Source organism: Syngnathoides biaculeatus, chromosome 10 (assembly GCF_019802595.1).
Source record: "Syngnathoides biaculeatus isolate LvHL_M chromosome 10, ASM1980259v1, whole genome shotgun sequence".
Classification (NCBI taxonomy): Eukaryota; Metazoa; Chordata; class Actinopteri; order Syngnathiformes; family Syngnathidae; genus Syngnathoides; species Syngnathoides biaculeatus.
Window position 1 is genome coordinate 3,442,960 of NC_084649.1, and position 15,035 is coordinate 3,457,994.

The following is a 15,035-nucleotide window of genomic DNA, read 5'->3' on the forward strand; positions in this document are numbered from 1 at the left end:
GTCTGCTACTGACAAGGCAACGTTAGTTTCCCATTTTAAACAATATCATTCATCTCTTGCACAATAAAATCCACTCACAATACTCACGATCTCACGCTGGGTTTTTGTAAGTGCCCATTTTCCCAAGCATAACACTCTCCTCTATAAAGTGATGCAAGTCGTCTAACAATGTTGCAATCCTGAGGAGTGCATGTTTTCTGACAGTCCAGCACAGTTGGCGTCTATCTTCTTTCTCTCTTACTTAAACTACTTGACTGGTATTATTGTATCAGCTGTACCTTTCCCCATCGTCTCCTCAGAACAAAGGATGAGGTCTGAGGAAAAGATATTTTTTCCAAATCATTTATTAACCTCTGGTTTTAGTTGTTTTTTTTTTTATTTATTATACTCTTTTAAAATTGGCTTCAACTCTGCTCAACCACACCAACTAATTCTCACACACTCAGGCACAGGGTTGGTGTGGGGATCAACAGTGTTGGAACCCTGAGCTAAGTTTGGGACCAGGAAGGGATTTGATGCCTTGATTGAGGGCACTTCGATAAGCCAAAATAGCAACTTCCTTACGTATTTTTTTTCTTCAGCAGTATTGAAAGCTTTGACTTTGGTCAATAAGCCAAAACTGAGCTACTGCTGATGTACCACATGCCTGTACTCACATTAGTCAATCAATTTCTTTGGTCTACCTGAAAAAAAGTGGTTACTTTAAATATTTTCTAAATAACAAATCTCTGGGAAATTGGGCCAACGTGGAAGGGTTACACTGTCACAATTGGGGTTAGTGAAGTCGAGCAAGGCAAGACAAAAATGTGAAGAACCCTAGTGCAGGGAATTAAGGAAGAAGTGCATGAGTCTCAAACAATTATATTTAATTCCCAGTTAAGGCAAACAAGGCACATGGAAAAAAAGCACTCTAACCAAAGTAACAAACCAAACATTTAACAAACCTAAAACTAGAAATTAAACATGACAGAGACGCATACAAAGACATTGGTGTGGAGCCAGACTCAAACACTGACACGAACAATGGACTGACAAGAACAGAAAGAAACCAGGGAGCTAAATACAACCATGTTGACGATATGAGGAACACCTGGAAAAAACATCAATGGCTGGAGGGAGCTGATTGGTCAACGCAAGATGAGATTAAAAAGAACAGGTGGACACCACGAAATTAATGAGTACACAAGACATCAAAAACATTGAACACGGGAAAACATGAAACAAAACCAAACAAACCAAAACATAGACCATGACATTGACTTCATAATCCAATCAATTACAAGATTGGAAATTGCGACTGATCGCCACATTTTTAGATGATGTTTGAGGGGGAAAAAAATCAGATTTTTCTTTTACTTTTCAAAGGTCACAAAGCGACAAAATAATCTGGAGGTAAAAAATTATTGCCAGATGGAACACCAATAGCTTAGTTTTCTATTACATAGAGTAGCGTTTTGTGTGTGTTGGCGTGATGAGAGGCCAAAAAAACACTCACACGAGTGCTATGTTTCTATTGAAATACTTTTATTTTATTCAAATTGAAACTTTTTAAACATGCTTGTACGCACCTAATTTTTAATTCAAATAGAACTAAAAAATGGGAGACCAGACATTGCTTAGGGTGAGGGACTAACAAAACAAAAGAGGAACTCTATCAAACTCATCTATCTATTAGCACTGTGTACTTATCAAGGAACACCCTATATTTAAAGGCTTGTCCAACTGAAATTGGATCGAGGCGGCAAACAGTAAGAGAGCTACATTAACTAAACAAATGTTAATACCAGTAACAGTGTAAACATGAACCGAGGGTGTCTAGAACGGGATATGGTCTGCAGTTTGGAAGTATTTCAAAGATTTAGACAGTGCAAATGCGGCTTGTAATGACAAAATAACATAAACAACAATATAACCCTACTAGTGTTTCATACTGTATTTCCATATTTCAGCTTGACGTCTTCTTCTCACATCGACCATGTCAAGTACCTTAATTTCTCATATGTAATGTGTAAAATTTTCCCAAAATATTTTCAAAAAGTCAATAGAAGGCATTATGTTTAGGTATGGATTAAAAATAAAGAAAATTACATTGTAGAGTTGTAGGCCCTGTAGCTCAGTGGTTACAGCACTGGTCTAGTAAACCAGGGTTGTGGGTTCATATCCCAATGGGGCATCCACTCCCTGAGAACGTTTGTGTCAAGAAGGGCATCTGGCGTAAAATGTGTGCCAAACATGTATGTGCGTTCATCTGAGATGACACTCTGTGGCGACCCCAAAAGGGACAAGCCGAAAGAAACTTACTTTACATTGTAGAGTTGTATAAAGGTACATAGAGTGGTAAAAAAAAAGGTATACATTTCGATGTGTTATGTTACACATTTATTTTGTATTACAGTAATGTTGGCCACCAATATGAGCTTCCTGACCTGCTTGCCGGAATTAGTCTTTTTACAATCGTTAGCGTAGCATATTTGTTGCTACTGTACCAAACATCACAAACGGAAGCCCGTGAGTTTGATTCATCTCAAGCGAAAACTAATAATGTCGACTACAAGTTGACTCCTGCCGAGGCGGGCAACCCGGAAGCAGCGCGACAGTTCATAACAATGAGTGCTCAAACTATGTAGAAACAAGTGTAATGGGCACAGAAAAAAAAAAATGGGAGGGCGCACACAATCAAAATACCAGTTTTTTTATGTGCCTCTTCTACTTAGTTTGAGCTCTCGTTTTGATAGTGACCTGACGCTATAGAAAAGCTGCTACAGATTTTAGCCGAATGGAGGGCAAGAGGCTCCGCTATTAGCACGGTGTTCAAAAAACGTTTCCTCACAAACACCATGAATGGCACAGAGGATGGCATGCTGTGGGAACAAGATGGGACCACTGTTCATGGTGCAATGCGGGAGGCACCAGAACTGGACAAGTCATCAATGATAAGTCCAAAATGCAATACGATGCAGCAAAGGTAGCTGCTATGGATTTTTTTTTGGTGCAGAGGATGAGAGCTTCGTGGGTTCCAAATCACAGGTAGGTGTGTATTCAGCTACTAAAAAAAAAACAATACTTTGGGGTGGACCACGTAATCAGTCTCTCATAATGTAACAAAAGATCCGCGTATGACATATGTTGATGTGCGCGTCGGATGGCGTCGGGCTGCTGCGCGGACGGCGGCGAATCTGAAAAACCCACCCAACAATGTCTCACTCAGCCACATGTGTTCAGTAATGCGCCCCGGCTCAATAGTGTTCATCGCGTACTGCGGTGACTGTGAACAACCCTCTAAAAGCAGCACACTTCGGCTCCATTATTTGCCACCACGGCGCCAAAAATCAGCCACACCGGCTGAGGCGTCGCGTTCGGCGGTCACAGCTTCTGCGAAGGCTGCGCGTCGGGCTTTGCGGACAGGGGCGGCTCTTAAGAACCCAGCCGAGAATGCGTCACTCAGCCGCGTGCGCGCAGTAAAGCACCCCGGTTGACTGTGTTGTTAATCGTACTGCGGCGTCTATGAACACCCCCCGAAAGCAAGACGGCTCCGCTCCATCATAAGCCACACCAGCCGGCTACGATGAGCCGCAATGGCTCATCTCCGCCACGGAAGTGGATCGGACGGGGATGCGGTTTAGCCGTGATCGCATATCATCTGAATATGGCTTGAAACAATAGTGTAACATTGCCCTGAGGGCTCGAAACAACAGTGTAATATTGGCCCGGTAACTTCACCCGGTTGTGTAGTTTTGTCCTTTTCGAAAAGAGCTTCCGTGTCAGAAGGGACGTGTTCATCTCCCATAGTTAGGGTGCACTGCGTGTTTTAATTGGCGAATGTCTAGGTGACGTCACTTATGGAGGATGCAGCCAATATGGCGACCACTTGGATGTAGTAGAATGACACTTTTGCAACTTTGCGCATGGATGACGCGCTCTCCGCTCACATTTAGTTTTTCGTATGGACATTGAAGTGAATAATGTTATATGTATTTTTCATTACAATATCTATTTTATAATGTTTATAGGGATGACACTTGGGCTTTAACATTGCAATAGGTACCGGCGTTTATTATTTCAAAGGAGGAAATAGAGGTATTTTTTTGAAGGTGCATTGACACAGTAATTAAGGGATAAAAAATACATCTTTTTCTCTTTTTGGTCATCTGGCTACTGTCATGCCATGCACTAAAACTGCACACCTGTCGGATTTTTCTGTGTGACTTATTCCTTTCACAGCCAAATCTGATGCTAAAATTTAAATACAGCACTTGGCTCAAGGTGGCTGGACATAAGAGACACGTGACCGAGCACTGATAGACTTTCCACTGGAGTGAATTAAATCAGCATCAAGAGCCTATAAGCTCTATTGGAGCTGATGACGCCAATAAGAAAATGCAGTATCTTAAAATGTGGTATCTTAATGGTACATATTTTCATGAGGCAGCCCAGTTGTCTAATATGTCTATTCTTATGAGTCATTTACTTCTTTAATTACCTTTAGCAGCAGATGCACAATAGTGTATTAATGTGAATGATTTTTACTGCCACTTTGTCACGCTGAGCCTCCGAAGTTGAAAGGCGTAATTGAGGCGGAAGAGCGACTCACTAGAGAAACAATATATAGTTGATAGTTGTTCATGTACCCTGGGAGTGTGTTTATGAGTTTACGCTGCACTGGCGTTGTAATAAACACAGTATCTATTTAATAATGGCAAGGGAAGGAAAGAAATGCTTTTATGGAGATTTTCTCAGTTATTGAATCATCTCCATTGTTTGGGATAACCAGAAGACACAATTGTTTTGTTCACTTCCATGTTGTTTCTATTGTCTCATTCTCACAGCTGTTTTTTTTTTGTTGTTGTTGTTGTTGTTTTTCCAGTTTTTCTTAATTTTTTTGCAACAAAAAGTTACTGTTCAAGCATAGAAAATTTTATTTACTGTTCCCATATTTGCTGGCTGCACAGCTCCAACAATCCATGCAATTTGCATCTGCTGACTTTTGCTGCATCCGTGTGTTTCGTCTGCAGTGTGTGTACTTTCCTTGGTGTGATTTTCGCATGCGGACCACTCTGAATAGAGGCCTTCTTTAGCCATCTGTTGTTAAGATGCTGGCTAAGCAAGGCTAGGGAATCTAAACAAATGCAGAGTACACAGCAAACGGAAGCTGTCAGGCCCACATAACTGGGCTGACCTCGCTAGGTAAACGAATGGTGCAAGGGTGGGTGACCTTGCATGTACCTGTCATCCTCCTGGCGCCCAGCCGAGCTGGTCGGGGCCAGGCAATCAGCGCTCACACATCTGCACCTCATGAACCCTAATGACTCTCAGTATATATAGGACCTGGGGACGACTAGTCCTCCGCCAGATCGTTGCCTTTGATGCCTCGCTCCTACACTCCCGTTAGCCTGACTTCTGCCTTCTGTGTACCTGTCCACTGACCACCCTTGTAAGCCTGCCGCTACTAGTACTTCTGTTCGTTTGGACTGACTTGCTGGTAACCGGCCTCGGAACAAATAAAGACCTCCTTTGTACTGCCTGGCTGCCTCTTAGGTCGTGCATTTGGGTCCGTCCTCGAGCCTCGTTCTTGACAGTACCAGGGTCCACCAACCTGCACTGCCTTGTTGAGGAAATGGTTTCCCTTCCCTCTCCACTTCTTTCATCTGGCTTTATGCTCAAATGATATTGTCTTTGTTTTAGTCATTCTTTCACTTTTATCTCACTTTTTTGGATCCCTCTTCATCCTACTTCCTCCGTCCTCAGTCCTGTGCAAATGTCCCGAAATTTTTTTCTGTCTCTTTTTATTTCCCAAAATATTGTAATTTCACTATATTACAAAGGAAAGGAACACCCCTTCCCCAAAGTGGACATAAAACGTCTACGAACCCCTCTTCTAATGACATTTTTATAATGTGAAAATTTATAACAAGGTAAGTTATTTCCAAACCACTATCTATAACTTGTAGAAATCCCATTCATCTATCCATTTTCTGTACTGCTTATCCTCACTAGAGTCAAAGGTCTGCTGCAACGTATCCCAGCTACCGTGTTTTAGTATTCAACACATGCGCATGGTGCACCGTATTATTCGGCACAGGCATGGTGGCGCTCATGAGACAGTGAGGCACAATTGTCGCTTTATTTTTGTTATGGGAAGAACAAGCTTACATTTTTTTTCACTTGGAACGGTGCAAGCAAGTCACCAGTCAGTACGAAATCCTCACCCACGGTGTCACACCAAACTAAAATCATTTCACCACAGCAAACAGAACAACACAACCAGCAGACAACAAAACAACCAAAACGTTGAGCGAATAAATAATTGACACAAAACATGCACTTCAAACGCTATTTGCATAAATGATTAGGGCCGCAAAGCATATAGCTATTTAGCGACATTATCTTAAAACATAATATCTATGCACGCTATTTAAAAAGGTGGTGGGAGCAAAACTAAGTTCAGTTGTCCTATTTTGAAGTATTTAAAATGTAAACGGTGAGTTCGGTTGTACTTTATTGAAGTATTTACAGTGAAGAAAATGAGTATTTGAACACCCGGCTATATTGCAGGTGCTCCCACTGAGAAATCATGGAGGGGTCTGAAATTTTCATCATAGGTGCATGTCCACTGTGAGAGAGATAATCTAAAAAAATAAATCCAACCCCATCCAGGCCACCAAACACAAGGCGTACGGGTTGACAGGCCAGGAGGACGACCCGGACGCCAAGCACCAGGATCCCCACGGGGCGATTCGGGTGGACAGCCTCAGTGAGGAACCCAAAGGCATAGCAGGAACCAGAGGGGAGTAGGTGATGGCTTTGGACGAAAGCCTCTCAAGACGTGGTCATAGAGAACCAGACCAAGGCTTCAACTGCTCCAGACGAGGACCTCCCACGCCGTGGTTGCAAGACGACCAGGGATTGGTCGCCGCAGAGGCTTGGCCAGGAGGCAGCTGTGGACTGGTCACCAACGAGGCCAGGTCATGAAGAGGCTGGGAGCCATCAGGAGCGAAGAGGATGACGGAGAGAAGGACCAAAGCCATGACCGCCACCATCACCATCACAGCCATCCCGAAGCCTTTCCAGTTCCGGGGTGGCCCATCAGAACTCCCCACCTCCGGTCGCCGCTGGGACTGGAACGAAGACGATTGTGGTTCCGTCGCCGTCTGCTGGACAGGAACGTGAGGATGCCAATGAGCCGTCGCCATCCTCTGTTGCTGTCGAAACGGGCGTGGAATGACCGTGTACCAGTTATCGAAGAAGCAGGAACGGGGGATGACCGTGGACCCGTCGCCGACGAAGCAGGAGCGTTGACCGGCCGCAGGCCGTTTGCTGCCGGGACTGGAACGAAGACGACTGTGGTTCCGTAGCCGTCTGCTGGACAGGAACGCAAGGACGCCAATGAGCCGTCGCCATCCTCTGTTGCCGTCGAGACATGGGAGTAGAACGACCGCATGCCAGTTGCCGACGAAGCAGGAGAACCGGGAACCCACACAGCTCGGGCTGAACCGGCAGGACCGTGAGAGGCTAGGCCACGCCAGAACATTTATATGCTTCTTACGCAGCCACTCTTTGGTTTTCCTGGCTGTGTGCTTTGGGTCATTGTCATGATGAAAAACCCAACCACGACCCATCTTCAATGTTCTGATTGAGGGAAACATGTTGTTCCGCAAAATCTTACAATACATGGCCGCGGTAATCCTCTCCTCTCCAAATGGTCATTGGCAAAATTAAGACGGGCCTTGACATGTGCTGGTTTAAGCAGGGGAACCTTCTGTGCCATGTATGATTTCAAGCCATGACGTCTTAGTGTATTACCAACAGTCAACGTTGAAATGGTGGCCCCAGCTCTTTTCAGGTCATTGACCTCACGCAGGTGGATCTGATTCAGGATAATACATGGAGTAGAAGAGGACCTTTAAAGGCGGACTAATGGGTCTTTGAGGGTCAGAATTCTAGCTGATAGACATGTGTTCAAGTACTTCTTTGCAGCTGTATTACATATAAAATCAAATCAAATAAATCGTAAAAAAAATCATACATTGTCATTTCTGGATTTTTCTTTTTACATTATCTCTCTCACAGTGGACATGCACCTACAATGAAAATTTCAGACCCCTCCAAGATTTCTAAGTGGGAGAACTTACAATATAGCAGGGTGTTCAAATACTTATTTTCTTCACTATAACAATGTATGTACTGAATTTATTTTTTCATTAATCCTAATCCACAAATCCAACAAAGTCCTCATCTTCTGTATCCGAGATGAACAGCTGCTCTCCATCTATCCATCGCTCCCACACCACTCACAAATTCACTTTGAACGTCCTGTTTACACCGATGTCCAACAGTTGGAATTCCTTCGTCAACCCTCCCAAAATAATGGCTCGCTCCGATTTCACAATTAATCCACTTGACTGTTAGCCTGCAGTTTAAACTGTGCTTTGTAAACGTGTCTCTTCGTTGGTGGTATTTTCAGGGCTCCTTAGCCAAAACGATGTTGTTTTGGACAAAATACATACCGAGATTATTTGCCTGTTTGGGGGGTGCCTAAAGCATCCACTTCCACACTTTCCCCTGTAACAGCCGCATGCTCTCCTCTCACAGGTCCGCTTTTCCTCTATATAAGTAGCTTCTCGGCAGGAAATCCTCCCAGTCAGCTACAGATTGTGGAACTCTGTGGGCACTCCACATTATAAGACACCTCGTCCATCTTGGAGAAAAGACTTTTAAGTGAACCTTGTAGTCGTGAAAATACAATATCTTCGGGAGAGATGGTGGGTAAACCTTGAACTGGTCGCCAGCCAATCACAGGCCCCATATAAACAAACAAATATTCACAAGCAATTTAAAGTCGTGAATCAATCTACCACGCATGTTTTGGGGAAGGCGAAGTACCCTGAGAAAACCCACGCAGGCACAGGGAGAACATGTAAACTCCACATAGGTGGGGCTGGGATTGAACCCGGGTCCTCAGAACTGTTAGGCCAACACTTAACAGCTGCTCCACCGTGTTGCCAGCATTAACCAGTCAAGCATTTAAAATCTTGCTGGATAACCCCAAATGAAGAGCATATGTGCTAGTTGGCTTTCCCTGACACTTTGTGGGGCTATCTGGAAAAATCCTGAAGGTTTGCCAACATTTACTGCTATTTGATAATATTCATAATTCCCTCCATCCAATGACGATACCTGCTTGAATGGAGGCCTGTTGGAGAAGGCTTTTTGGTGCCCATCCCCGCACACACACACACACACACACACCACACACACACACACACACGCACACATGTATGCACCAATGAATAACAGGAATAAACCTTGTATTTCATTTCTAGTATACTGAATTGTGAAAAAATAATCCAGCAACAACAACAAATATTTTGAAGAGAATAAAAAATATGTCTTACATTCCACAAATGGGAGGGAGATGAACCTGCTGGAAGAGGCTCCAGCAGTCCTGCGACACTTGTGAGGATAAGTGGCGCTGAAAATGGATGGATGGATGGATGGATGGATGGATGGATGGATGAAATAATAGGATTATTGAATTGGCCTGAAATGGCACGTTGGGGACAAATGCAATGCCCGGAAATGCTTAGTCAAGGTGGAGGCTCCACTGAGGCCCCCCGTCCTACCCCAAAGAACATTACTGACTTGCCTTGCTGTTGTTTTGATGTTTAGCATTGTTGTGTTTGCACCAATCTTACCTTTTGGAATTATGGGCACAACGTTCCACCTTGGTTTCATTCGACCATAACACATCGTCCTACGTCGCATCTCATCCCATGTGAGATTTTTAAAAATTAAAAATAATGAAAAGATCTTAACTGGCAAAAAAATTCCATCTTGAATGTTTTCTCTCTTTATTATTAGTCCCATCGATGTTTCATGTTAAGTCTTCAGACTGTAAAAAATTAATACTTGTGGGACCTTTAACTTATAATCCGATTATTATTGTGATTTGTTTTCAATACATTGCAAATATTTTTTTTTAAATGTTGTTTTAAGATCTTGTTGGTCAAATTCTGGTCATTATACATCAGTAAACTAACAAAATCAAGAAAGAATGGTAACAGCAGTGCACTTATCACTAAAAGTGCCTAAAGTGCTTTATAGATGCTCACAATCACCTACCAATGGGCAATGGATGCCCCGCACGGTACTTCCAGGTATACTGGAATCAATTTAGGGCTCCATTTGTTGTCCAAGGAGAGAAGACAGTCAAAGCTGAGATTTGAACCGCCAACCCTTCCATTACAAGGTGAACCCACGCTACCAACACAGCCACTGCTTTCTGAACGCAAGGCACTGCATATGTTCGGATTTGACATTTCATACTAACATGACGTGAGCAAGTTGTGTATCTGAGCTTGTTCAATATGGGCCAAATCTCATCACTTAAAGTACCACTGAGGAGCAAAGTATCTTGTCATTGAAAGAAAAAAGCAGAAGTGAAGAATGTCAAGTGAGTGTAGAATCACGATCAGTTGGAAAGTCAAACACATAACCTTGACATTTAGGCCTGTGCTGCCGAAACCCCACAGAGGCCAGAGAAGGAAGCGAGAGGGCCTGATATCTTGTGAGATGGACTACATTAAGCGCTAACCTATTACTCGTGTTGTTTCTGGCTCACTCTCAGCTGCCATCTCCTGCCTAATAATGTCTTCTGATACTTGTCTGTTAAGTAAATACACCCATGCCACACAAGTGTGGAAACACGTGTACATTTCCTTTCTCTGTTGCCGCAGGGATTCAGTTACACATGCTTGCACATCGTCTCGCAATTAGGAGCAATCTGCTCCATATCATTTTACATTCAAGGTCTCCACCACCTGTAGTGACAGGAGACATTTGCACAACTCGAGATCACTTCAATTTTCTGTCTTCTTTAATCACTTTTTCCTGCATTAAGAAAGTATGATGTACACTATATAACTGTTGAAGTAAATGAGAAAATTCCATGCTATCCGTGCCTGTGGCCGTTAGTATAGTTTTTGATTGTTGTTGTTTGTGCGCAGAGGAGCTAGTCTGCTTTCTGGTTTTTGTTGTGGGGGCAGGGAGGTGATGTGAGGAATCCAGCTGAGAACTAACATGACTGTGTGGCAATGCTCTGAGCTGGGATTTGTAAGACACCCAGAGCTGGCTTTAGCAGCAGGAAACCCCAAAGCCTGTAAATAATCCACATGTGCAGACAGCACATAAAGACATCCAGTACTTAGCAGTTCTCTTATCACAGCTTGATGGCCCCCAGAGACAAAAGAGATGCTACTCCCTTTAAATCACAAATATGGTGTGAAAAGTAGATGTGAATAATGAAGCATATTTGACACAGATAAAATAAAAGATGACTCCATATCACAAAAGCTAAGTCTGTGTTGCTGATAAAGCTTGTCATGAGCTGCAGGTTGTTTTCTAATCAAAAGCCCCTGGAGGATTTACTCCCTTACTTGTATGTGAATTTAGTGTTTTGTTTTTTTTTCACTGTGTGAGGTTTACAGATATTGTTTTACTGTTTATGTTCAGTGGCTGTTTTAGCCCATTTTTAGCGGGGTGGCCAGATTGGGTCCACGGCTATTTTCAGAGGAGGGTTTACTCCATCCTACATTTTGAGTTCATTTCAGTTTGTGATGTAAGATTTTGTCGGGGGGGGGTTGTCCATTTTTGGTTTGGGGAGCAAGCACACTTTTGGGGGGGCACTGACTCCACTCCCTCAGAGAACCACCACTATGTATGTTCCACTAACATGCACATCTTCCAAGCAATAGCCCTTTTGAATCGTAACTTTGTTTGTGAAGGTCAATATTTGTTTTTTTCTACTATTCAGTTGCCAGGGGAACCTGCTAAACTCGCTTGCATCTGTCTAAACTGTTTTATCTAGTTGCCCAAATGTGTGGCTTTAATCATCCCATTATAGTGTCCAGACAAGAAAAACAGCTCACATTTTTCGGTGTGACAGATGTTTTGTGCCTGTCAACAGTTCACTTTATCACATTTGGCCAAAGCAGTTATTAGAATCTCTCAAGTGACCTGTGTCTCTGAATGGAAGATCAAAAAAGAAAAGGGATTCCATAGGACAGAGCATTGGAAGATCTGAACTCGTGGACTGGCTGCTATAGTATATGCACATGTCGAGGTACTGTAGTTCATATTCAGTAATACTAGGTTAAGGATACACCTTTTTAACATTCAAACTTGTGTTGTGAAGAAACATTTGCTCATTTTGCTGCTTTTGTTGTCTTGAAAAGTCATATTGTTAGAAACCAGAAGAATCACTCATATGTCATCAGGCAGCCATCTGATTTTAATTTGCCAAAGACAAGATGATCACGACTCTGTTTTCAATTGTATGATTACATCATTACTGCCCTTGCTATAATTAGAAGAATAATTTCATAACTGTTGACATGAATAGAATGAGGCTGATAATCTTTTCATTCCCTACAAAATTACATGTATAAAATTGACGTTCCTGGGACAGGCTGATCCTTTTTTGTTTGATCTTTACTCCAATGTCATCAAATGTAGCCTTTCCCCTTTTAATGTGTTCTTCTCAGTCTATCTGGATAGCAAGGTCAACTCCACAATACGTTGAATGCTTTAACCTCAGAGCAATCATCAAGCTGTTCTTATTTTGTTTACAATGATTAGACTAAGGGAAGAATTCCCAGAAATGTATTCCTTTTTCCATTACTGTCTGAACTTTCCATCATATCCTGTTGACTCAACTCTTTGTTCCAACACCCTCAGTTTTTAACACACACACACACACACACACACACACACATGCACACGTCTCACTGCATTTGTCATCACTTACAGTGGAAAAGAAAACATGGTGACATCTTGGAAAGAAGGCACATATTTGGTGTTGGACCTGTCCCAGTTATTGGCATGTTACTTTTTTATACAGTATTACTTGAAGCTAACAAGGCAGCTCTTTTACTAACATTGACTTTGACTTTTGTGCACCCCTTTATATTAAATATTTTAGTGTTGTCAGATATCACGACCTATCTTATCTCTTCCTCTCCTGCTGCGAGTGAGCTCTTTTTTTAGAGCTTAAGTCCACAGTGCAGCCAGAAGATTGTCTTCTGATACATTACGTGCTGGATCGCCACGTTTATCCCAATATTGCTCCGATAATTGAAGGAGAGACTGATTGATTTTCCATGTATGTGATGAGCGATGTGCCCCTGACTGTTTTTTTCACTGTGGGAGCAATCATCTGAGAATTGTGGAAAGAATGAAGCTGGTTATTTACCCAGATGGTTTACTGGTGGAGGTGTGAGACTGGCCAGCTCGCTGTGGGAACACAACGCTTGCTTTTCTTGGTATCACTGACCATTTTCAAGACCACAGTCTTTTTTTCCCCCAGCACTCCTCAGCTTTGTTTGCTCTGGATGGCATGTTTGATTATTTATCGTAAGGGAAAAGGGAGTAGCTAGAGCAATAAACATGTGACTTCACTGTATTTTATTTTCCACTGAGAAGGCTGTGTCTTTTAACGGAAAGTTTTCACAGCCGTAAAGCTGTTTATTTGCTTTCTTGATTGGAGTTTGGTAGAGCTAAAGGCAACCCAAAAGCGCTGATCAGTATCAAACAATATCAAATCCTGAAAATGGAACGTTTTGTTTGTGCTTCGTCATAAGATCATTATTTATACCAATTTTACCTCCAGTAAATGATATCACGGGAGAGCGATCAAGCGATTATCTGCAGTGTTGATTTGTTTATCAGAAGAGAATATTGTTTTTAAGGCATGTACTCTGATAATTGGCATAGGTGTGCTCTCGAGGGACTTTTTTTTCAATTTGACACTTTTTTGTTGGGCGTCATAAAAAATCATTTCAACTATTTTCTCTTTCAGACTCTCCAGATAGGTAGGCAGTTACTTCTACAGCAGCAGTTTCAGCAAAACACTGATTGCAAATCCCCCAAAGCAAACGACAAGGACCAAAGCCTAAAGGTACTGTAAAATATTTTGTTATTGGCAACAGGTCTCTAACGTATACGATTGTCACTCTCCTCATCCATTGAACTACAATAGAAATTTGAACATTCGGCCAATTTTATAACACATTAGCTCATTCAGCACTGCTGTGGTAATACTAATCGACTACTACTACTGCTCTATTGCACTGGTGCTAAGTCTTGATTATTGACATTAGTTCTGTATGCTGCCTTAACCTTCACTTGAATGAGGGACTTTCTGTTTGTATCAGTGTACAATTGCTAACAACTTGAGGGCATAATTGGTGATTAATAGGGAGGCCGTTTTCTTTGTGCATGTCTATATAATATTTAATACCCCTACTGTCCCATTGGGGCCTCTTTTTTTAATGAGCCATTGTAGCTGCTAAGTCTAATGTCAGGTGGTGAAAAAGCTTCTTTGTTGTGCAGATGTCTGCAGACCTACTCCAGAGGATGAAATATGACTGTAATGACCTTTCAGTTGTGTGCATATTTGTCAGGATTCAAATAAGTTAAAGGGATCAAACCAAACAGTTCCCCCAGCCTGGCAGGGAATTGTGCTTCAGAGGTCAACAGAGGGTCCACAACCACAGATTCCTGCATATACCCAGTTATTGGTACATAGTAAAGTACTGGGGCATCTTCTGCAGACAAAGACAAAATTAGAATTCTAATTTATTAATGTATACAGAGAGCTTGGCCAGGCTGTCACTCAGCTTTTGAAAAGCGAGTTGCTTGCCACCCCCACTCGTGCCCACTTCGTGTGAAAAGAGCACAGACTTGCTGTCGTATCTTTACTCACACCATAAATTGCCTGATGCCCATTGTTCTGTTTTGCTGGGTTAAATTTGCAGCATGCAAATGCCACGTGTCCAGAGGGTGTTTATCTCTGAATTACATGTTCTGTTAATTAAACAAATCCCAGTCTCACACAATTATAGTCTCACATTCATACACCGAGTTTGAACACGAGTTCTGAGCACGTCATTTTTTTTTTCTTTTTTGATGAGCGTCTCAGATTGCAGTCTGACCCAGTGACTCATGTACTTTCCTTTAAAGAAAGAAAAAAAAAATAAGAC

General features: G+C 42.4%; 1 protein-coding gene across 12 annotated transcripts in view; it reads left to right on the forward strand.

Moving 5' to 3' along the window:
- foxp1b (forkhead box P1b) overlaps positions 1-15,035 on the forward strand; it is a 263,881-nt gene that overhangs the window by 181,335 nt on the left and 67,511 nt on the right. For all 12 annotated transcript variants that reach the window (XR_009796652.1, XM_061831373.1, XM_061831379.1 and 9 more), the window contains one exon: positions 13,853-13,951. Coding sequence is in view for 11 of the 12 variants with exons in the window: in XM_061831373.1 (XP_061687357.1) it covers positions 13,853-13,951 (99 nt within the window). In the remaining variant the exon portion in view is untranslated. The remainder of the gene's footprint in view (positions 1-13,852; positions 13,952-15,035) is intronic.